This window comes from Tyto alba, unplaced genomic scaffold (assembly GCF_018691265.1).
Source record: "Tyto alba isolate M040663 unplaced genomic scaffold, T.alba_DEE_v4.0 Super-Scaffold_1000006, whole genome shotgun sequence".
Taxonomy (NCBI): domain Eukaryota; kingdom Metazoa; phylum Chordata; class Aves; order Strigiformes; family Tytonidae; genus Tyto; species Tyto alba.
In genome coordinates this window covers 16,184,034-16,209,668 of record NW_024881272.1, presented here as the reverse complement: position 1 = coordinate 16,209,668, position 25,635 = coordinate 16,184,034, and the positions used below count along the sequence as shown (strand labels likewise).

At 40.7% G+C, this 25,635-nt stretch overlaps 1 protein-coding gene across 1 annotated transcript; it reads right to left on the bottom strand.

The window, feature by feature from the left end:
* Positions 1–24,772, bottom strand: CNN3 (calponin 3). Its single transcript, XM_033000563.2, has 7 exons — positions 24,522–24,772; positions 5,186–5,307; positions 4,680–4,746; positions 3,165–3,302; positions 2,552–2,668; positions 1,660–1,806; positions 1–1,113 (listed from the first exon to the last, which is right to left on the bottom strand). The coding sequence occupies exons 1-7, from the start codon at positions 24,576–24,578 to the stop codon at positions 766–768; spliced, it is 996 nt and encodes a 331-aa protein (XP_032856454.2). The 5' UTR covers positions 24,579–24,772; the 3' UTR covers positions 1–765.
* Between the last annotated feature and the right edge of the window lie 863 nt (positions 24,773–25,635).

Here is a 25,635-nt window from a genome sequence, read left to right as displayed (position 1 = left end):
TACCTTTAAGAAAAAATATTTATTTATAAAAATACACTGGGATCAGTTTGAGAAGTGTGGCAATAAATACAGTTCAAGGAAGAATAAGCATTTCTACATGGATATATTATGGCACAATAAAAGGTAAATGCACCATCAACCATGGGACTTCTGTTGGCTCAAGAGTTTGTACAAGCTCCCTTTTTAGTCAGACAACTATTTCTAAGTTTGGTCAGTGTTGATAATGGAATGAATACACAATCACAAATCCACACTTACGTCTAATGCAGGACTTACCATTAGCAAACAATACCTTAGAAACATAGTGATGGTATTTAAATCACTAATGCAATGTCTTAGATTTAATTGGCAAAGACCACATTTAACTTTAAGCATGAAATTCTTCTACCTCATTTGGAAAACAGAGAAGCTGTAAATATGTAAAATGAAGGCTTAATGTGGTATGTAAATACCTATTTAAGTAGAGATTGTGGAAATGCATAGCTCCTTATTAGACGACCTGGCTGTACAAGAGCACTCCCCCTTTCACAGTATTCCTTTTACTTCATATGCAGTTATTGTTTATGCTGTAGACTACAACTGTTACAGCACTAAAGGCAACTAGACAGGGAAAGGGCAGAGAAAGGAAAAAGGAATGTATGTAAGGCAGTATTCCTTAAGGTACATTAAGCATATCGTGTAGGAAGGACAGGTAACAATTCCACAAGGCTAGTTTCGTTCTTACTGAATAAAATAATGGACTAATACTGAACTTCTGAAGCAAAGCTAATAATCAATGCCCTGGTCACTGTACTGACCATGGTAATCTCTTTGATAGTCATCTTGGTACTCTCCGTGATAGTCATCTGGGTATTCTGCCTGATAATCGCTATCGCTGATTTCTGACCCATTAGTTCCTGTTCCTTGGCTGCCGTTATGAATGACAGGTTCTGTTGGTGCAGCACAGTACTTGGGGTCATACACTTGTCGTCCAAGCCCATACACACTCATTCCCTTCTGTGAAGCTACTTTGTTGGTACCCATTTGTAATGAAATAGTTGAGTTATCCACGGGTTGTAATATGTGCTTCTGATCGTAGATGTCTCTCCTGGTACCTGGTGCCAGCATACCAGCCTAAGAAAACAGGATTGTAGAGGTTCAGTAAGAAGGTCAGGAGCTGGGATTACTAGTTTTATGATTACAACTAGTACACCTTACTAGAAGTGCTAGAAAGTAGGGTTAAAGTGTAACAAAACAGCACAGCAGCATGTGTTCACCAGTAGGTAAGTCACAGAAGAAAGTCCTTGCAGAAAGGTCCGGTTTATTTTCCTCTTTGGAAAGAAGACACTAAGTGTTCGGACTGAGGTAGTGCCCAGGAAGCAATTTCTCCTTTGCCTCTGTCTAGTTACTACCTGAAATGAAGTTACTGTTCTCTTCTGGTGTAACACAGCCAGCCGGAAATTCTAAAAGCACCAGGTAATTGTTATGCCTTACGGTACTCGGCACAGAACACCCTGGTTCGCGGTAGGAAATCGGAGATCTTCAGTTACTGCGTTCAAGCGCAGCTGAACCGTACCCTCTCGCGGCTGCTGCGCGCAGCTCGCAGGCTCCCCTGTCCCACCGGGCTCTCCCAGGCTGAGCTGTGCCTGCTCTGCCAGTGTCGCACGCAGTCCCGCTTACCTGACTGGCTCCTTTGTTAGTGCCCATCTGTAGGCTAATTGTCGTCTGGTCAAATGGCTTATCCGTTTGCATTTTTGGATCATAGAGGTGTCTTCTAGTTCCATAAGCAGTCATGCCTGCCTGACTGGCACACTTGTTGGTGCCCATCTTTATCGGGGTAAGGAAGAGGTGGACAGAAAAAGTGATTTTTATTTGTACAGCAAGCACAGTCTAAGGCAACAAATATGGTTGGTAACTGTGATGGCTGACAGAAAAAGCGATTAGAGCGCGTGCTTTCCTCATGTAGCTTGGCCACTACCTGTAATAAATTACCCTTTCTCCATACTGAGCTTCAAAAGGAAAAATTAAGGTAACTCATCCCAAGGCATTTCAGTGACTGGCATTTGCCCAACTGCACTGCAATCAGAATGAATATATGCATCAAAATGGAATATTAACTTTTACCTTAGACAGTAATGATTCAATTACACTGCCACAACTCCTCTACCACAGGAGTTTTAAGATTTTATACCAGTTATTTTGATTTTTATGACCACTAAGGGAAGGGGAGCGAAAAAAAAGCTTCTATCATAAGGAGCTTCAGCTATCCAAAGACTCCTACTTTAAAACCACTTCAGAGGACAGAGATGACACTGCTAATATTAGCTGTTCCTTTCCTCCTTATCACTCTTACTGAAGATTTAAACCAAACAGAAAAACCTTCCAGGCAGCCACTTGAGTTTATAAAGCCAGTCAACTGCTTACAAGAATTAAAACTATATACCTCCTTCCATTATGAGACTATGTTGTAATTCTGCAGCTATTTTTGCATCAGCAACATAGCAGTTAATTAAAACAAGAAAGTTGATCTCAAATGTAACAGATTAACTGCAAATGTTAATTTCATACTTACCTGCAGGCCAATTACACTTTGACCGGCTTTTAGTTTTCCTGCATCAAAACTTCGTGCTTGTTTCTCTGCATATTTGACACCAATATCAATTGTAGTATGAAAACCTTTAGTTTTTGCCTATTTAGGGAGAGGAGAAATAAAGTATTCAGTGTTTAAAGTATATTTTCTGCTACCGGAACACTGGCTTTATGGGCCCGTCCCTGGGCTCTCCAGTGATACCACAAGCAGGTTTATCTGTTATGAGAAACTCTGTGCCAGGGGCAAAAGAAGGTAACAGCTCCCCATGCCATTTGCAGGTGGCATTCCAAAGCTACCCGAGTGTCTTGTCAGAAGGATATTCTGCAGGGGCTGGTGTTCTCCTGCGAGCCTCCCGGCTCTCTGTGCACACGCAGCTCCAGAGCAAGGCCATCTGCAGTCAAGAATCCCAACTCTGAACTCCCAGCCTCCCCTGGAGGCATGCGGTAGGATGAGCCCTCTGCAGTAACTCCAACTCCCCGTACTATCTGTCCCCTCCTGACAGGCTGTATGCTCCTTTCTGTATTTACATGAGTGGTATGGGTGTGTCCGGACTGGCATGTGGATTTGTGCCAATTCCAGGGGTACAAATACTTACCAGACCTGCTAGTGCCACTAGGGTAGTCTGTACTTGAGTCATATTTCCATTTTCAAAGAGATCATTTGCTTCAAAAATATCATGTGGCTTCATGCCGTAGACTTGGATGGCTTTGATAAAATTCCCAATGTTCTCCAGCTAAATGGAAACAAAAAAGCCAGTTTTCTGCTCAGTGTCTCCATTTAAAAACTAAGTAATATTAAAGCTTTCTGGTGTTGGTTAGTTGGTTTGTTTTGCTTGCTTTACACAAGTTCTTTGCCTTGTGCAAGCTGGACAAAGCAGCTGGCATGGTTAAGAGTGACTGGTGTGAAGTCTGAGATTATTTCTCATTAGTTTTAATATTGACTTCAGAAATCAATCTAAGGGTTTATCTAGGCTGGCATCTCTCCAGCAGTGAGTATCATGTATTTTGCTAGAAGGGGCTTTGATAACAAAACTGCCTCAACTGTGTCTGTTCCAAGAGAAATACTAATCTAAAACCTGCTTAAAATTGGAAAATTCAACATAGTGTCCATGCTCTTTGACTTCAGCAATTGATAATTTTGAGTAAAATAAAATCATAACTATGTGGGGAGTAAGAACTTGGTTTGAAGGTATTACCTTGCTCACCTCCTGGGACAAATTCAATTAAGCTTTTGGGGTTTATTAGCCCTGTTTAGCACTGTGGAAACTGGAAAGCAATATGGAGTACAAGCAGCAAGGACTGAAATCGCATCTTTCCTTCTGAAGTCTTAAGAGGTATTAAAGCTTTTTTTAAAAATAAAAATCCACCACTGTATTTAGAAGTGTTCAATGCCCATAAAACCAAAAGGCTGATGCAGCAGTATTAAGCTAGATCCAGCAACCTTTCCAATACTTGTTCTAAATGCATGTTGCCTTCCACAGTCCCTTGTGGGGGGGAAGTGCTAGATAAGCACTTCTCGTAAGAAATCAAATCTGCGTACACTGAAATAAAATATGTACTATAGTTTGCACCATATCGTTTTATGAGTTCTGTTACACAACCTTTTCTTCTGAGACTGTTCAGAAGAACAGTCCTCTCTCTCCCCATCCTCTCCCGCTGCTTTCTCAGGAGGACACTTCACACAGTGATGTCCAGGTACAGGCAAGCTGTTGGCCTAACACCCTGCAGCACTGCCTGGATGGAAAACTCCAGTTGTAATTTAATAAAAAAAAGTTCACAGCTTTTTTTTTTAACTTGGAAAAAGGCCTTGCTATAGGGCTCTATGTTCTCCCTCCATCTGAAATTTCTCCTAGCAGCTAAAGCACTTCTATTAAACATGTATACTCAACTGCCATTTACTTGCCATCTCACCTATAGCTCCTTTCTGTTAAATGCTGTCCATGTATGCAGTGCCCTCAACCGTTGCGTACGTATCATACAAAACTTGGTGCTATTAAGATTTAAGGTGTACCATGTTCACAGCAAATTTGTTAATACAGAACAAAAGAACTGTTTGGGGGTTGGAGGGGTTAGAGGTGTGGTTTTGGGTTTGTTTTTTTTTTTTGTTTTACCTGGTGCCAATTTAGTTTTGATTGATTAATTTTCTTCACTGATCCTGGCTGCAGCTTATTTATAAGCCTGGGGAGGTGAAAAAAAGGGAAATGCTTAAACAATAAATCTCATCCTTATATCATCTGTGCAGGCATTATAGAATATTCTCACTCATGCTTTATTAGTTGCATTAGTTTCATAAAAATGGTTAATTTTTTGGTTTATACAGAGTGCCTAGCTCAGATCTCAGGTCTAACAAGTCTAACAGACTTGTGTTCCATTTGATTATTATAGAAAAGAGCTTCACCATTAAATTTAGAAATACTTGGAAATCTTTGCTAAAATATAAAGGAGATTTAAGTTTTCATTCTTTTCCACAGTTTCAAAGAAGCTGTCTCCCACCCTGCTGTCAGCTGTCTTTGACTATTATTGTTGATGTGTTTGAAGGGGAGTCATCAGAAAGTCCCTCCTTAGTTCCTCAAAAGTGGAAAACTGCTAAAAATATGGTTACTTCACAAATGCTTACTCGCATAAGATTATGCCATCTTTTAATCCCAGTTGAAAGTTTGCACCAATGCTCAGCCCTGTAACCTCTTCTATCCAGTTACGCAGATCTTCTTCTATCTGGGGGTCATATTTCAGGGCAATCTGTAACACAAGCAGTTATAAAGTTACTTCGAGAGAAAACTGCAACTCTTCTTCCCCCCCATCCATTTCAAAGAGTATGCTATAGCATTTATCCAGTAATTTTATTGCTGGATTTTGAACTGTATTTTAAATATCAGAGTACAGATGTAAGTCTTTTATCCCTTTTACTATAATGGTTATGGCTCTACTAAATGTTTATTTGCAAATACCATTTTGAAGCACTTAACAGTTCTTCCTACTTGTAAGAATTGCTGGAGCTTGTGAATAGTCTTTTGACAGCTGCAGAGGAATGATGACTCTTGAAAAAATAGTTTCCCCAAGTTGTACTTTAGCAGGAAGTAAATAAGTGAAATAGTGTGTTATGAACACAAGAATTCTGAATTGCCATGCCATCAGTACTACTGCTCAGATGTAGATTTCTACATGGGAACTTTCATATAATAATTTGAAGTTACTCAGCTGAAGATTACGGTGGGTTTGCTTTTTTAGCTAGATTATGATTAATGGAGATGACCTAGTAAGTTTTTTCTTTGTTGGTACAACATTAAGAGTTATCTTGCTGGGGATTCTGGAGGTTGTGTGTGTGCCTTTTTTAAACTTCAGCTCTAGTATGCCTGACTATTTCTTTTTTCTTTGGCCTTGCTGGAAGACTCTGATGGAATAAACTATGATCTCATGTCTTAATTGCAAAGAGAGAAAACCAGCAATGGTCTTTGATGCTAAAGGCATCAGAGGCCCAGAGTTGTTAGCAAGGCAACTTAAATACTCCTTTTCCAGATGTTCAGACTTCACTACTTGGTATGTCAGTTCACTCACTAGAAATCAATCCATGTGAATGGAATGCTTAAAACCAGTAAACTTCAACAATGCTGGCAGCTAATGGGGTCCATGCTCCACTCTTTCTGTCCTTCGTTCCCCTCCCCTGAAGACACTGAAAAGCAGCTCAAAATTCCTTAGCCTAAACCTGTTGCTTTTGCAATATTTATCAATGCTGGTAAATTGGAGAAAAGGGATTATATGACTGAAAGCATTGCTACTTTTTTTACAGAGAAAACAAGTTATCTGAGCACAAGATTTTATGGCATAAATAACCTCCACTACTGTAGAGGTTGGAAACACTTTTCCCACCTTCACTGAAAGTTGTCCCACAGGGGTCAGTGAGCAAGATGGGGAATGAGGGAGCGACCATGAGAAACCTGACAGCCAAGCACAGAATGTACTTGAAGTATTTCTAACTAATGGAAAATCAGCTCAGCTACTATCAGTTGCTTACAAATTCCTAATGAGAAGGTCATGTAAAGCCATTTACATTCAGATCAAAATGTAAATTTCAGACTTTTTATGTATAGTTTTAGACTTTCAGCCCAGAAAGGCCAGGTATTAGCAGCTATTTATACTGCAGATTATAATTCCAACCTCTCCGAATTACTTGGATAGAGGCAATTGCTACATTTTGGCTAGCGTTAGTAATCCCCAACTCCAAACTGACCAAACTAAAAATTGCAGTATTCCGTTCCCTATTTTTCTTCTAAGGGGAATGGAAAATTCCTGTATCTCTGGCTTTACTTCAAAAACTTGTCTGAGTAATACTTATTTTCCTTAGACTATTAGTAGTTGTGGTGCTATGGTGCCTCAGTTACAGATCAGGATAATGGACTAACCCATTCCCTTATTCAGACCTTGAGTAAGGTGTAACATTTTGTGCAATATTCTTCACAAAATGACCAGTACCTCGGTGCTTAAACCAAAGTTGGTCTAAAATAATCGAGATACCCATTTTTTCACTGAAGAAAAAAAGAAAGCTCAGATAATACTGCTTAGTGTGAGGAAAAGGTCATTACTACTTTTTTTAATCACACCTCTTGGATATTAGATAGCTAAAATGAGAAGCAGACTATGAAAGCTAGCTGAAGTCCACCGCTTCATAAGAGGAAGCTGCTGCATTTTTGTCTCTTGGGTGACAGATAGTCCTCTTGCACCTTCCTTAAGTTTAGCACCAGAAGCACCACAGCCATTCTTCATTTATAGGGATAGTAATAATAGTAAAGAGTGGGTAGCCCCTTTTTTGAGAGGCTACCATCTTGAAAATGATATATGAAGAAGTTATCATCTTTCTCCTTCCTAACCTGGTGATTAGCTTGTGAACTACTTTTCATGGCTATTTTTATTTCCTATGGAAACAAGGCTTATGTGATCACAGCCATAATTTGTCTCTCCAGTAACATTTGGCACAACTCAACTAGCTTGTTCAAACTTACAGAAGAGCAGCAGTCTTAGACATAACTGAATCAGTTATTTTGTGTGAAAGTATCTGTGCAAAGGAGAAAGATCCTGAAAGTCTGAAACACGGCATCACACTCTTCTTACATATTAGAGAACCTAGAGATCTTGCAGAAGGGCTCTCACCTGCAAAATCTGAAACTACGTATGCAGACAAGACATACAGTAGATATTTCTCAGGATTTGTAGAAAGGTCAGAACTTGGTATGATCTGATATTCCAGTTAGAAGACAGCAGACAATTTGGACTGGTCATTTGTATGTTGACTGTCCATACTATGTTAAAATCGCCATTCTGATGTGCATGTGGGTACAGGAAGGGGTGTAAACTAATCTCTTCCACAATTCTTTAGAAATGTAATGAACATTATGCTTTCTGAAAATTCAGGCAGTTTCTGTTTCAGTGTATCTTAAAGACAATACTAAGTCATAGTTTAGCCATCCTGCAGTTGGAATTGTCTGGAACACAGCTGAAATTGTCTTTCTACAGCTTCATTTATTTTTAAGCACTTGTAAGTGCCTTTTTTTTTTAAGAGGAAATTTAAGTCTGTGATCATGCCACCAAGAGACATATTTTTAAAATCACTCTATCTCCTCCCTTCCCATATTGAGAAAAAAAAAAAAAAAAGTAAATACGGAAGCCAGTAAGAATGAGAACCCTAAAGACGTCTGCAAGTGTGGCTATTTTAATTTTTCTTGGCAAGCATAGAAAGGAAAAAAATGGCAAAAATTTTCCTCATTTAATACTAAGTGCATTCCATATGTGAGATTACAACTGAGCTGAATATTAAATTGCTGCACCCATTGCTTGGGGAACTTAGAATTAATCAGATGGAATTTTATCACTTCTGAAAAATATTTACTTCACATTGGAGTACTTTACCATGTGTTCAAATCTTGAGTTTTTTAAGAGGTTTTAAATTGTATTGGGGTAATCACTACAGTGCTTATCTAGAGATAGGAAATAAAAAATGCTTATACATGTGAGGAAACTTATTGCCACTAAAAGCATTACTATTAAATCTGCTAGTTTTTGGAATTGTCTTTACTGCTGTACATTTTGACTTAAATATAGTAAAGCTTTTGCTCTGATGTTTGAACTGGTATGAAACTAGGTTACAAAAAGTGAAGAGTGGTGATAGTTTGTTTGAAAATTATATTCAAGCTACCTGAAAAGCTAGAGACATGGAAACTTTAGAACCTGGTTTTAAACATGTGACAAAAAAGGTTTAAACAGGGAGAGTGACAGGTCAGGTACCACCAGAAGCAACGTGTTATGCCTACCCTGAATTCTTAGCTCTTTTACTGCTCATGGCACAGCCAGAAGTTACATAACACTAAGTTAGCAAATACTTTGTATTTTCCACATGTCTATCAGAGTTGTTTCAGTTTTCCTTTGATTGCTATCTACAAGGGGAAGCTGGAAGCTTTGATGTAAGTGAAACAAATTTTATGGCATTTTCCATTACTGCTAATCAACATGCCAACACTTGATCCTTTTTAAGTAACGAACTTCCATGGAAGATACTTAAATCTTACAGGTCCACAGCAGAAGAAAACATCATAATCTAAAGATGCAGCTTAGTTCAAAGTGATTGAACATCATCAGTGTCATAAAAAAAAAGCTACATTTTCAGAACACTGTAGGAAAGGTTCAATTGTAACAATGGATATAAAGATTTTATAAAAGTTTAAAACCAGATAGCAAGAAGCCAACTGTTAATTTCTTTATTTTGTTCTGACAAATCTTGAAAGATATAGAAAGTTGTAAATGCTACTCTTTTTGTTGACGCTTCAGAGATACAGATTTAATAGTTAGAAATAGCTTTGAAAGGAAACTAAAGTTTATACAAGCGATCAAAATTATAGGTGATTTAAGGTTGTGGGAGGAGAAGAGTAGGTGTTACTTGCCTACTCCAAGCTGATATACATACATTTATGCCAATGTATGCCTCAGGCTAGAATCCTTGGGTTAAACTTGATTCCTCTGGCAACTTCACACCTGATTCTCACATCTTGTTCTATTCAGGTAGGACTTTACTGTTTGGGACCTCTTACAGTGTAAAAACCCTCCTCCTCCAACGGTAGTACAAGAACAGCAATCATCGCTGTTTTTATCAAGTGTATGGATTCTTGGAATCAAATGAAATTATGTTGGCCAACTTTAATGACCCATCTGTGTCCCTTGAAGTTACTCCGTGTGCCTGTATCATGTTAAGTTTGAGTGATGTTAACCGGTATTTCACACCATAAATGATATCATATGGACTTTCAATTGTCCTTTTATACTAATCCTTTCCAAATTACAAAGTACACACTGTACAGTAAGATCTACATACATGCCAAATCTCCAGTTTAAGAGTTCAGCTGTCTATATTGCTGCTACACTGGAAAAAGTACTGTAACAGTATCTCAAGAGCGAGCTTAAGCACACTGCATAGCTTTTTACAAGTCACTGGGACTACCAGAAAACTTAGTAAATTAAAAAGCAGGTATAAAAGGTAATGCTTTCAAAGTTATCATGTCATAACAGCTAGTATTTCTTATTTTTGACGAAGCTTTTGACTAAAGCTTCAGGCTTTATGCCCCCACAGCAGGGGTCAAATGTTTAACATGAAGCACCCTAAATTTAAAGTGCTATTAAGCATTTGATGAAACTGCTCTCTGGTCAAAAGTTTTAATAATAACAGCATGTGCTTGTCAAGGTGAGTGAACAACTCTATGATAGAAACTGTGTTTGTCAACAAACCCCAAGATTTATATACACATAGAAGTGCAGCAAGGATAGGTTGTAAGTTGCTATTTTCCAAGGTAAATAAAGTACAGGGCCATGTACAGCAAGAGACAGGACTTTACTCCAAAATAGTATATGAAGTTACACACGTACTTTCACCAAAGTTAACAGAAAAATAAATAAAGCCCTAAGTTTTAGATGTTAATATTCTTCATAGGGAAGAATTTGGTGTGGCCATCTTGGCTTAAAGTGATACCAATTTACTAGCTTTTCAGTCAAAAAAAGATTTGACTAGAGAAAGCTTACTGGATTTCTGATAAGTATGGCAGCATATTCATCTCATACTGAATTTAATCCACATCTAGCCAGGGGTTTTAATATTAATTTTACTTTTACACATGTAGGTCATAAACTACTGAAAGCAAATAAAGATAACTATGGAAAAACTCCAGCTTTTAAGACCTAAAGTTGTACAGTTTACATTTTAAGCAGCAATTTGTTCCTATGGCAACTTTTCAATTTTTATTAATTCTGAACTGAGTGAAACTGAATTTTTATGGTTTCAGTGATGCCTACAAACATCCTTTGCATTGAAATAAATACTACCTTCAGGCACAATTTGTCTTGCAGAGGCCGAAGATACCAATGCTGATACTTTATCATTTGCCTGGCACTAGCTTGCGATAAGATCTTTCTCAGGCTTTATGATGGTATGGGGAAAGATGAAAGCATAGTTATATCCTGTATCAAGACAGAAACTCTTAGTCCTCAGAAGTGGGAGTGAGAACGACTACACGGCCAGTCCCAAATTATTCTCCAGAATTCCAGCTACTGGCACCTGAGCTGCCCCATTCTGTTCATCACCTGCTGTTCCAGAACACAGCTCTGAATCTCGTATCTAAGATTTACATAGCTAAACATTTGGGACAAAAAAAGTGTTAAGAACTTACTGGTTACATGAATGACCAAGAAAAAGGCATAGAACAGTAAGTGTTCTTCTCATAAGCAGGAAGAAATGTTTGCTAGATTTTTTTTTTTTTTTTTTTTAATTATACCACTAAATTATAACTTTCTGGTTAAAATTCTATGGCGTAAATAATTACTGTATATACCTAATCTTCAGCTGCAGAGGTAAAGGAGAATGACAAGGACATAATCAGTATTTTTCTGCAGAACAGTTCTAGTTGTCTACCAACAGAGTGATTAGTTATAGAATAAATAAATAGCATACCCTTTAAGTTGAGACAGAGAACCTAAGACAGTAAGAAATACAAGGTTTTGATTTTTACTGAATGTGGGCGAGAAGAGGGAGTGACAGAGTACCAAGGTTACTGTGAAGTAGAGCTTCTTGCCATCTGAGCTACCAACCCAATGACCTTTCAACATAAGGACAAAGTAAAATTCCCTGTTAATTTAGTATGTGTTGACCAGGACTGCATGAAAAAGCAAATGTCAGAAGAAGTGTATTTGTGCATGAGAAACCCAAAGGTAAAGGGAATGTAAAAATCTAGATGAAAACTGAAGTGGAAAGTACTTAAAAAACTGAAAGCCACCATTAAGTATATCCTGTTATTTCAACATGTCTTGTTTTCTGTCATCATGGACTGTTGTACAGAAAGTTAGTGCTAATACTGAAAGATCTCACTACATCCCACTACACTACTTAGCACAAGAATTTTACAGCTGTATCTATTCTCCTTAATATCCAACAGTATTTTTTTGATATGTGTAGCATAATTGATAACTTGCCAACATCTCACTGTTTTCTCTGTAAATCAAAATTTAGGCCACAGTCTTTACAGGAGGGATGGATGAGCATTAATCCAAAATTCCTGGTATTCTTGCTGGCACCAGTTTAAATTCTGGGAAGTAAGAACAAGCCATGCCTCAAATTTTCCAAGTCATCTTACAAGTAGGATGCCTGTAGTCATGCATGGCGTTTGCTGCCAGATCATCAGGCTGGAAGAACTAAGTGTTCTACTCCCTGGCTATCCAGTAGGATTTTATGACAGCTTGCAAACTATACAAGAAGCAAATGCTACCACCTCTTCCCTCAGAGTGCACTAACAACTCGGATGTACACCTGCCCTTGCACTGAGTACTGGTTCCCTCTCATACTCTGCAGCTGTATTGCTACAATGCTCTCACCCATTCAAATCTGTTCTCAGTTTTAAGCACATTTCTTGTTCTTATCTTTTCTTGTCCAGTCAGTTTTCTGGTTTATAACTCCAATTCTCCTTAGTCATCAGCTTCCACTTTCAACTGTAGCACCTCCTGATCCTGTCACCATACATTATACTTCTTGATATCGAGTCCCTTTACACTATCTTTAGTCTGTATATTGCTGAACGGTTTAATTTTCTTTGCAGAACATGGTTTCAGCAATATTCACTACCTATTATTTGAAATAATTTCCATTTTCATTTGAAATGGCACTGGGATATGAAGTTTCTTCTCAGCTAAGACAGTGTTGATCCAAGCCCATGCACAGAAGCCTGTTAATCCCTAAGGAGAACAGATTCTCCTTGCTTTGAAACCCACACCCAGTATGACTGGATTGAGCTCTGATACAGACACAGCAAATCTGGGCAGGCTCCAACATCATTAACAGTGATTTCTTCTGAAACGTGCTAAGCACTGCACTGCAAATACTGGTACCCTGCTCTACTGACAGACTTCAGTAATACGCAGTTGGCTCTTGTTTTGTGGTGAGGGGAAAAAAAAAAAAATCTAAACCAACAATCTGGTGCATAAACAGCAAAAAAAAAAAAAAGAAAAAAAATCTGGAAACAATCTAGTTTTCCTAGTAGTAACCCAGGAAGCATCTCCTGAGACAGTATCTACTGTAACTGTGGTGGAACAGTAGTTCTCAAAGGAGAGACAGAGCCTGCAAACAGCAACAGTAGCATCAATGATCATAGTAACTTTCTGAGCATACTTTTCTTACCTATTGCTACTACAGCAATCCAGGAAATGAAACATTATTTCAAGTTTACTTCTTTTTCTACCCAATAGAAAAGTTTTTAAAATATGTCTCATTATAAGCAAACTGTCTTGTGACTCTGTAGCCCTTCCAAGGCCCAAACTGACAAGTCTTCCAACTTCACCTTCAAAATAGGACCACAAAATCTGATTATTTTAGTCTGAGTCTCTTTCCACACCTTTTTCTTCTCTTCAAACCATCTTTACTTACCAAAATCGGAGTAATTACATTTTACAGCAGCAAGCAGCTAGTTAGTAACTCATAGGTACCTCTCAAAAAAGTTAGCTAGAGAAAATGAAGCCTGTTGATACAAGCTTTGCTAAATGTTACTCAAAATGCACATTCCCTCTGCCTCTCCAGCAAAGACACAGTTCATGCTGCATTTTCTCAGCACTTTTTTCAAAGGTAAACCTCAAGACTCTGCTGCTTTCACACCTCTTTTGCCCCCACCCAATAAGATCAGACACTTGACTGCTCATTGCCACTTGTGATCCCAGGCATAGGCTTGACTAGAAAATGAACCAGATGACATGGCGGGGCACTGCCCAGATAATAGCGCTCAGTGTTTCCCACCAACTGCTCTGATCCTATTTGGTCGCCTGTCAGCCTGCTCCAATTTAATTCCATGAACTCACATTAGCTGAACAGGCTAGTTGAGGTGCCTGTGATAAGCATTCATAAGGAAAATACAGATTTCTCTCATTCTTACCATCACTTCATCCTTGCACAAAATGATTCAATCTGTTGTTTCAGTAATTTAGGCGAAAGACATGGTTTCTCAATAAGTTCCTTTGTTTCTACTAGATAGCAAAGGCTGCCTAGGTTTATCATTCATACAGGTAGTAGATCAAAATCTGAATTCACACATAGCACGTTTTTCTGGTTCAGGTAATTTCCCCCATATGATTTTCTTAGCAGAAGCATGAGAAATGCAGGTTTCACACCATCGGTTTTAGAAGATCTTGTCTATCTGCTGCTTCACACTACTGTTTTGCTTTAGCATCACCAAAAAAATTGGAAGAATGAATTCGGCACAAAGAATGAAACATAATCTGCTTCTGCTGCTCCCTGCCCTCCACCTCCCCCTTCCTGGGTATATCTCTGACTGGTTAAATTTCAGTAGGTGATACACAATGTTGATTATACTGCAGGAAACATCCAAAATATTTTTGGATATAGCCACCCAGGCAAGTTGTGCTTTAACTACGTAAAGAGAGTTATAATAATAATATGATTTACAAATAATGTGGTAATAAAACAGAAGTGATGACCCGAACACACATTAGAAAACATTTACTTTATTTTGTAATAATATCCATCTTTAAAGGCCTACCACTGAAATTTAGAAGATACTGAAGAAAGTCTAAGAAAAGTAAGAGAGAGCATTTGAAATTTATAACACTCTTACACGTACTTCTATATAAGTCACAAAATCTGCATAGCAGACAGCTGAACAGGTTTTTTTTTGTTTGTTTGTTTGTTTTTTTAAAATTTATGATTAGATGAACTTTTAACTCAACTTTTTATTTAATGAAAATGTAATTTAAGTTATGTAAAAATCATGCCCTAAGCCTGCAATACTGAAGTCTATAATGAGTACGGAATAAAGTACTACTGTTAAAGTAGGAAAGACAGTCAAACTCCTTAGAGGATCTGATTAAACACCCTGTAGTAACTTCTAAATTAACATTTTTCAGCAATTAAACATGAGCAGAAAGAACAGTTAGCACTGCTGGGATGGGCAGGGGATGCACGTATACACTTCATCCAAAACTCAGGATACCACAAGGTACATTGTAGTCTCATGCTGCACACCTGAATTCACTGTAAGTTTGAAATACACAAGCAGCAGTATGTGTGGGCAATGCTGTATGGCAAATGATATGCCAGAGAGGTCCTAATCCTCAATTATTTAGTGCTCCATTATTCTTCTGTAGAAGAAAATGCTCAGGTGCCCTGACTGAACTCTAACTTTGTTAGTTATGTTTTGTTCCAATTTGTTTCCATCCATTCAAAGACTAGTTCTTTATCTCTGATGTTTGACCTCACAGATTTTCTGTTATTTTTTTTTATTAAAACCTGTTAGATTCTTTCAAAGAGAAGTACCCTTCCATATCACAAACATTTTATAGCATCATCTATTCATGATAAAGGACGCTATCAAGGCAGACCATAGTAAAAAGGCAAATCTCTATTTTATTAGAAAGTTACTTATACTTTTATTGGGACATGATTACTACGATGATGTCAGCAAGGTAAGGGGACAGTTTCTTGCAAAAATCAGCAAAGACCATTTAGTCTTGGAATAGTAGGCATATGTCTGAACTATATATGCTTCATTGCCTTAACACTGTATTGACTGTCAGATACAATATATAACATAACTTCAAATTGATTCCACGCAGTGCTACACAGTTAACCCAAGCAGTGGCAGCTCAGGCTGGTCAGGCGGTGGGAATCTCAGGAGAACGACAGCACAGGTCCTGTTCCAGCACATCCTCCTGCTCGGTGTGCGCTGGACCCAAGTTCTGACCCTTGCTCTGTCCATGCTCAACACAGAAGGGAAATGTTCTGGTGGGGCCCACATCAGCAGTGAGGCAAGAGCTGGCTTTCACCACAAACATCTGAATATAGCCAAACCCCTTCCCAAATGAGCGTGTCTGTTATGCTCTACCTTTTGCTAGGAAGGCCTCTAGCATCTAGTCAGTTCATTAGAGACAACAGAAAAATACTTTAATGGAATTATGCTTATTCAAGCAAACCCAGGAATAGTAGATAATGCTCACTGTCTATAAATAAGACCCTTCAGCAGTGGAAATATCAACAGGAAAGCAATATAACAGGACAGCTTTCTTAGTAGGAAAGCAAAGTAAGGTTTTTATAGTACTAATGTCTGGTTTTACTCTGGGAAGAGCCATGGTCCAAACATGCAAAGCTGGGTAGGAAGATTTGTTAAGAATCCATCTACAATTCAGTCAGCTAAGACTTGCAGTAGATCAGGCCCCACCTTCATGAAAGCATTTCAGAACAGCAATAAAGTACAGAAATATTTAGTTTTTGCCCAAATCTAGGAAAAGACTTGATATTCAAGTCCTGCAAGAGGTATGCCCAAGCCACACACAGTTTCACATCACTATAGCTCTTAAGGATTACTCTGTAATCAAAAGGATGTCTGCCTAAATAAAGTCCTCGACAAAAATCCTGTTTAGACCCCAGAAGACCAGGTCAAGATTTGAAAGGGAAGCAGCAAAGGCACTGAATGGTTAAAGTCCAGTTTCCAGGAGCGAGCAGGGATCAGTGACCAGAGCAAGTTCAGGCTCCCAAGGCTTAAAGCATGTTCGGCCCAGCTGCTGGGGCTGGGTAAGGCAGTCTGGTGAGTCCAAACAGGGCACTAGACCGTAGCTGTGACAGCAGCACTTCATGTCTTGCTGTAAAGGTCTTCTCTTACTGCTAGCTCCTCCAGCGTGATTAACGCCTGCAAGTCTTTGTAATTTAGACATCCCGAATTGTAACTGCTTCAGGTAAGAGGTGGTTTTGTATAAGCAACAAGAAGTTTAAATATGTCTCCCCTCCTAACATCTATTAAACCCTGAACAAGTTTAAGGGGGGGTGAGGGGGGGGAAGAAGGAAAAAAAAAAAAAGGGAGTTGTCAAGGGGGTTTTTGTGTGTGTTTTTTTTTTTTTTTTTAAGGAAAAAACAAAACAAAACAAAACAAAACAGAACCACCCAACTGAAAAATGTCAAAAGTGTTTTTGAGAAAATCATTGTAATTCAATCCCACTAAATAGAAACAACGTAAGTTACTCTGAGGCATTACTGCAAAAGCAAAAATATTTATGCAAACGAGAACATTTGTTGCTGAATATAGCTATACAACTTAACAGTTGTTTAGAATCAGTTACGTACAAAAAGCAATTTTTAAGCCAAAGAGTCCCTCTTACAGAAAAAAGAAGGATTTTCACATGATCTCACTTAGAAAAAATCTGTTTCAAATTGCCCTACGTGTCCTGGCCTCAAGCCCATTTTTACTGAAGGCCTTTCCTGTACAGTTCCATAAGGGATGGGAATCTCTACAAAGTTTGCCTTAAAAGGATGTGTCAGATGCACAGTGTATACGGTGTTACGTAGCTACAGAAGCTAACAATTCTGAGTACAAAGAAGTTTCTATCCTTTATTCTCCAAGGCAAATTATAAATTATTTGGAAGCAAGAAAAAACCTCCAAGTTAATGTTCTTACAAAAAAAGCTGAAGTGAGAAGAAAATCACTGATGTACCATTATCTCAAAACAATGCATGCATCCATCCATCTTTTAAGGTTATTGACTCAGCAACAGGAATGTAATAGGTATTTTTCTCTAAATTTTAAACTAAGTCTAGCTCCCAAACCACACAAAAAGCACATTAATTTGTACATTTTAAACAAGCAAGCATTACTGTAATGCAAATTAAACTTTATTTTCTGAGACTACTAATCCCATTTAATTGTCATGACTGTCAAACTCTATTTGCTTTCTTCAGAGGTGTTCTGGCCATAGGAGGTATACTGTGAGCTCTCACACAAAGGATGCAAGACTTGATACTTATCTCACACCCTTAAACATAAACCTCAGCAAGTTTTATGGTTCTCTATCACCACTTAAAGTTTTATTAAAAAGTTTATTAATCCACCAGAAACAAGGTCACTATAATACATTTTATAAATTCACAGAAAGTGCTTGAAATGTGAAAGTGCAGGGACAGTGTGTAAGGTTAAACATAAATGTTTACAGCAAACATCCTCACTCTTAATTTACTTAGGCACCAGGCTTTGCTGGTGGCAGCACTGGCAATTTCTGTCTGTGCTGTCCTTGTGCACACACAGGAGCAGACAGATCTAGTGCTTCACCTCTGCTTTGATGTTCATGAGGCAGCAGTAGCTAATCCTGGCTACGCCATGCCATTCATCACCTTCCTTCTACTAAAAATGGTGTAAGCCAAGAGACAGATCTAGAAGTTACATCCCTCACACAGGGCTTAACAAAGGGCAGCAATACATATTTCGCAGCTCAAAAACAGCTGTGCACTGTTCCAAGTGACAGTTTTGAGACACATGAGGACTCCAAAAGACAACTGTCAACTTGGCAATAACATGTCAAGATTTACTGGGGGTTTAAACCATTGAGAAAAGGAAATTAACTCCCATGTCAATGGTTTACAGCAACAGCTGCTGAATGTCTCTAGGGTATCCACTTCCACAGTGTCATCTTGCCTACTCCAGGGCTACTGACAAGTGAAACTGGATATAGGGTATGTCTACCTATTGGGGTTGTGCAAGGGCTCCCCAAGGCAAGTCTCCTTGTTCGTGGGCTTGGGCAAGTGTGCAGGGTGGACCATGCTTGGCTGACAAACACAGCAGGCTTTAAGCAGATAGCAGGGGTGCTAACATCCAAGTTGATGGCAAGGGAAGTGTTCTCATGGCAAATTGCTTGCTTCTGCTTATCAAAAAGATACGTATCATAGGTATGAGCTGTCAACTCAATGGTACATAGGTTTCATCACCATCAGTTTGCACTCGTTAGTAGGTCTACCTATTACTGCTGTAGTATTAATACTTCTGTTGAAGTAGCCACAGAGTTGGAAACCTGTACCCAGTATCATGCTCAGGAGAGCAGACCTGTCCTGAGATAGTAACAGTGAAAGAAACTGGATTAGACACATCGGGATAGAGCAGACACACTGAAGTAGACAATAAAGGATGAAGATGAATGGAGATACTGCAGTTAAGATTCTCCACTGCTGGAATACCTTCCTCCTTTAAAAAAAAAAAATCTAACCAAAACATCTAGCTATTGAATAGGGCTATTCCATTAATATTCCTTCTCAATCAATATGAGAACTCTTCACACATGGGATCTTACACTAGGAGAATACAAATTAATAGGTTACTACAGCTTTAATAAAGCTAGTGTTTCACTGGATTTCTTTTAAAACAAAATCCTCTGCAAAATTTCCAGCAAAAGGCTAAACTGATGTGTCAGCAATTGAAGTGGCAAAGGCATTCTCAGAAGTGAGAGGCTTCTGCCCGGAAAAGGACCATGCCATGATTTGGAAGTGGAGGGAAGCATACAACAGGACCATGGTCTAGGAAGTGTTGTTGAACCCAAGTTACTACTAAATTTAATACTGTCAGTCAAGGTAAAACTAAGCATCAGAAAGAAGTAACTAGCAGGGATACTGTAAATAAAGTTGGACAATTCTCATCATTTGGTTGCTGATATGTTAAAAAAAGCATCTTAAGACTACCTGACAAACTACAAGTTTTCATTGTTTGTAACACTGTGTTTTAAGTGACACATATAGTTATTGTGCCAAACATTGACTGACTGTAAGTTTAGCTATGGAGTTATTCCACCGTCATGTTTTGTGGACAGTTTTGATATCGACTCAGTTATCCAAGTTATACCATTATGTACTATTCTCTTACATTGAATGCATTCTGAGCATCTAGTTATTCTTGACTAAACCTAGAGCAGAAGTTTGCACTCAGCATTTCATTAATCTCTGAGTATTACAATTATAAAGGAGTTTGGGGAACAGCTATTAAAAAAATAGGATGCTTGATGATTAACACACTGAGACATTTCTGGAAGACAATAAAAGACAGAGTTGTGAAGTTGTTCATTTGAACTGCAGATCTGTTACTAAAGCCTGGATCCAGCTGGAAAAAAAAAATCAGTTTTTGGAAAAAATACCGAAACTGGACACAAAGGAGAAAAAAGTTTCAGTGCTATGCATGTTGAAACTGGTATTTAGCTAGTAAATGTGAACTTCAACAACTATGATGAACTATCAGAAACCATGAATTAATGGGAGCAAACTGAAGTTCCATGCTTGATCTTGTAAATCCTCCTGCTATTTCCTCTGAATTTCCCTTTGTAAAATCTCAGTATATATATTTCTATTATAATATTTCTGACAGCAACAAAATGATGGATTTTTAATTTATTCTCCATGCAACAAACTAAAGATTGGTATTATCAAAAAGGTCACGCAGGCTGATTTTATTTTAAACTAAGCACCTGAATTTAATTCAAAACTTATAAATTAAGGATATTACTTGTTTAAAAGCTATACAGACATCTACATACAGGAAGACGTGAATGCAGAGATCCTATACTGTCAGTTGTTATCACAGAAGATATCTACCTCTGCTCTCAAAGTGTAAGTTTTCATTGCATTTATCCAATACAATCTCCATTTTTATTACATCATTTCAGACAACATCAATAGAAATACACTTTATTAGCAGCAAACATTCTTACCTAAGGTTCATAAAATTCAGACAGCAAACCTGAAGGTTTGCTGAAGGAAAATAGTCTGCAGGAAGTATAGAAGGGTAAACCAAGTATATAATAGGAACAGTTACACTGTAAGAAGGAAAAGAGTATTATTACTGTTTTGAAAGAAGGAGAGGACCTAACAATCCAACTACAGGCAGCCAAACATCTAGCTATTAAATCACTAACTAAAAAAACCTGAAAGTTAATGATTCAAAGTTAGTTCCCAGTTAAAATTATTGATAAAAGTGTAATTTCTGGACAAAGCAATTAAATCTGGGGTTTTGGCCTGTAGCAAGTGAAATCTCCTTAGCAGTTTCAGGAGGAACACAATAATCATACCTAGGACTGGTTAGCATTATTCACCATACGCTTCAATTCTTTTTCATTAATCCTCACTTGCCCTCAAGAAAAGCAGGAAATACTACTGCCCTCCTGCACACTTGCAAACTAGGAGGTATTTTGTTTACAAGCTTCATTTGTCTAACAGCCTCCAGTTTAAAACGTTTGTTTCCTTTCCTTTTCCATATTTCTAGCGCTTGACTTTTCAGGGTTGCAGCTGCAGGGACAGACTAACTCATCTCAGTTACTCTGCTGTCTTTAAAAAGTTTGCAAAATGGTACTGATCAGTGCCAGCTTCCTGGCAGAGAGATGGTGTAGAAGGAAAGTCAGAGACTTGAGTCAAGACATGGGATAGCCAAATGCTATGCAGTTTAACTCCCCATATAGACCATATTTCTGCCCATCCTTCCTTTCACATGGAGATGAAACTGGCAGTGTATCAAACATATGAGGAGGGAGAAGATAAATGCCTGCCCGATACAAATACCATTTCCATGGGAAGGGTGGAGTCACTGGGAAGCAGCTGAATTAACTGGAATCTCTCCTCCTGCCCGGCATTCCTGTTTGCTGCACACCTTATGCAGCAAGGCAATGGAGCAAAAGCTTCTGCTAATTTCTTACCTTCCTCAGTTGTAAATCAGAGACAAATATAACACTAGTTTGTAGCTTCATCTAATTGCATTACCATCTCAAGCAATACTAACCTCATGTACTGCAGAGACTCTCCCATTGCTTAAGAAAATTATTTATTGCCCGCAGAAGAAACTATCCATTTCAAGCAGCTTAAAGGGCTCCTCACTGAATATTTGTTTTGGATCAAATATCTTCTCTGATCTCAAGTAAACACAGAATCAGCTTCAAAGGGCTTACACCAGTTTAACTACCTACACATTTCTCATGCAGACAAGTTTCCTTACAGCTGGGAACCTGTACACAAATCCCATCCTTTCTTTGTAGGAATGAGGAAAAGAGATCCATAACAGAGACCAGACACCTCATCTGTGTGAACTAAGGTAAAGAACAAAACAAGAAAAGGGTGGAGCCTCAAATGGACCTAAAAAAAAAAAAAAAAAAAAAAAAGAGCCCTAAACACCAAACTAAATGAAGATTTTAAGTTTAGTGACAGAATCTTCAGCATCAATTAAACACAATTCTTATAAAGTAGCAGGACATGTTATATTCATCTATTCAAATACCATAGTAAACAAAAGGTCTCTCTAAACACTAATACAATGCCAAACGAGAAAATAAAGAATAAAAACTAAAACCAAGAGACTTTTCTATCCAGCACAGCTGGGCCCTCAGGCAGCATAGCTGTCAACACATCTGTTTTCTGCAGAAAAACACTGCTTGGAGATTAGCACTGAAAATTTCAATCAAGGGTATCTAACATTCACCATCATTCAAGCAGGGAAGTACCACAGCCACTTACAAATGTTACACCAACACCACATTAAAAAAAAAAAACCCAAACATAACAATAGTTTGCACGAAGGTCAGTGTTTCAGAAAGCATGATTAAGATCAGTACCAAAAAATGATCCACCAGGAGTTGGAAATTAGATGTTGTTTCTCAAATCTTTGAGACACAAGGATCTGGAAAAAGGAATTTCTGATCTTTACAGAGACATTATTCTCTGATCCTCTAGAATTATACAGAGAAACAAAAATGTATCTAATGCACAGACCCATGCAAGATACTAAATAGGAGGTATTGCAATGTATCTGCCTATAATTGCTTTGAAATTTGATCTCTTACAGCAAGAGCAACATTCTCAAAGTTCAAAGCTATATCTTTTGCTGGAGTTTGTGGTGGTTTTTTTTTGTTTGGTTGGTTGGTTGGTTTTTTTTTAATCGCACTGCTGCATTGACATTTCCAAGGACTGCAGCAGAAGCCTGCATACAAGTAAATTGAAGCTGCTACAGAACATCCATCCCTCTGCAATATTTGCATTGAAGAAAGCAGAGGAGGTGAGTGAAATAGCAGACACTCAGCAAGATGAGGTAGAAGGCCCTTTGCATAAAGGTGTGAAACACATCAGTTTCAAACCCCCAGGCTTGGAACAGTTCCTCTCAGGAGGCCCTAAGGAAGCTGATGACAATAAGAAACTGAAAGAAAGAACAAAGAACTTCTTCCCATCTTGTCCCTATGAAGGGATCACTGTTAGAAATACTACATGATTCTGTCAATATTTTTTAAAGTAGACAAGCATTTACTTTCTTCCTAATTCACATGCAATAATACACAACGTGTGGCTTATTGTCTTTTTTTTGTCTTTTTTTCAGGTTATAACAGTGTATATAAACCACCAAGTTTAGACATTGGAAGCAGTTGCTCTGGAAAACATTTGGTTACATGATGTTATCAAACTTTAGAGCAGAATCCCACAACCACCCTGAGAAAGCCCATAAGCAAAACAAAACAAAAAAGTATTTTGTAAAGTTTCCAACATATTAACTTAGACTTTCTGCATAAATTACAATGTTTAAAGCAAAGTACTTTTTCTCCCTCCTTCCTTTTCTACTCCGCCACAAGTAAAACAGGATCTGGGGATGTGCTGAAGCCTGAAACCAGACATGTGTGAAATACTCAGTTATTAAATACCACGTTTAGAATTTAAGCCTGTGGATAAAGACAGAGCACCGACTTATCCATAGTTATTTACCGGTGTAATTTTTATTGCAAAGGTTTTTCCTCCTAACAGGTAATTGTTCGCTGCAAGGTAACAGTCTGTGGGACAGGACACTAACGTAAGCACATTTTGTTCCACAGCAGATAATAAAAATTAAAAACGAGTCAGAGCAACTCAGTAAATCAACGCACAGAAGGCGCACACCCCTCCGGCTGCACAGCCTCGGCTACCGGCAGCGGTGATTTTTTTTTTTTTTTTTTTTTTTTTTTTTTTTTTAAACCAAAGCACCGGGTGCTGTGACAAGCTGCTGCTGCTGCTGCTGCTGCTGCTGCTGCTGCTGCTGCTGCTGCTGCCGCTGCCGCTGCCGGCCGGGGACCCCCGAGCGCCCGCTCCCCCCGCTCCGCGGGGCCCCCCCGCGCGTCTTTGTGTGCCCCCGCGGGGCGGGGCGGGGCCGCGCGGGGCAGACAATGTGCGGTCTGTGCGGGGTCCGCGCCGATTGGCCGCGCGCCGCCCGTGCCCATGATGTCATGCGGCTGGAATGCGCCGCGCGAGCGAGGGCGCGCGCCTCTCATCTGCGCCGCTCCTCTCCGCGGGCTTCCGACGGCTGCGGGCCCCAGCGCCGCGCCCCGCCCGGTCCCGGCGAGAGGAGGCGGGAGGGGTACACGTCCCGTGGCAGGGCTGCCGGGGCGGCAGGTGCAGCCCGGGGCGGACAACTCTCCCGCCGCCGCCGCGGCAGCAAGTTTCCCGAGCGGTGCCAGGGAGGACTGCGGTGTCCCGCGGCCAGAGCATCCTTCCCGTGCCGTCGCCGCGCGGGGACACCCACCCAGGATCGGCAGGCGGCGAAGCGGCGCGGCCCGGCCCGCCCCCGCCACACCGGCCCGGGGCAGACAAAGCCCAGTCGAGCCCCGCGCCGCCGCCCGCCCAGTACCTTGTTCTTGACCTCGGCGGAGAGCCCGTAGGAGGGTCCCTTATTGAAGTGGGTCATGTCGGCGGTCTCCCCGCTGCCTGGGGACGCTGGTCGCAGGCGCTGGCGGCTCTGGGCTGAGGCGAGAGTCCGCCCGCGGCCGCGGAAAGTTCTAGTCCCTCCCTCACGGCCCAGCCCCGCGGCCGTTGGAGCCGCCCGCGCGCCAATCGGGGCGCGGGGCTGCAGCAGCCCCTCCCGGTCCGCCTGGGGAGGGGGCGCGCGGCCGCAGGGGAGGGGCGCCCGCCCCGCCTGGCCACGCCCCCGCCTGGCCGCTCCCCCGCCCCGCCCGCCGCCGGGTGCCGCCCGCGGGGTCCGGGCCGGGGAACGTCAGCGGGAAGGAATCCGCCGCCACCGGCGGGAAGCGCCGCCGGGAGCCGCCGCGGAATGGGCCGCCGCCGCCGCGGATTCCTACCGCGTGCGGAGCCCCCGCGGGGAGCGGGAGCGGGGCGGGGGGGGGGGGTGTCGGTGAGGGAGCGGCGTTCCCGGTTTAGCGAACTGCCGGTGCGCGGCGGGAAGCCCCCGCCGGCCCGGGATGACAGCACCGGCAACGCAGCCGAGGAGCCGGGAACGGGGGGAGGAGGGCGGCGGGGCAGTGCAGTGCCTCTCCCCGAGCGGTGCGAGACCCGGGGCTGCCGCCCGCCGCTGGAGAGCCCGGCCCGAGGGTGAGCGGCCGCGGGAGGGGCGGGCTGATAGACGCGGCCTCAGCCGCTCACGCAAACAGCTCGGTTGCGCTGCCCCTGGGGTTGAGCTACTTTTGAGGTTCCTTTACAAGGTTACAAAATCACAGGAAACTTTGAAAAACGCGTGGAGATAGCAAAAAAAAAAAAAAAAAAAAAAAAAGGGGGGGGGGATGGGAAGAGGAAAGAAAAAAAGCGCACAAGTCGTTACAGCGAGATGAAGGTGGAGGCGGGCAGCGGGCACGGAGCCCCGCGGGAGCCGGCGCCGCTGGGCCACGGCTGGGCCACCGCGGCGAGGCACGGAGGAGCCAGCACAGGGCTCTTGGCAGCGAGTACAGATTCAACACTTGGTTGGTTCACTGGGTGAAGTACTGGCAGGAAAATCTGGCACTGGGTTTCCT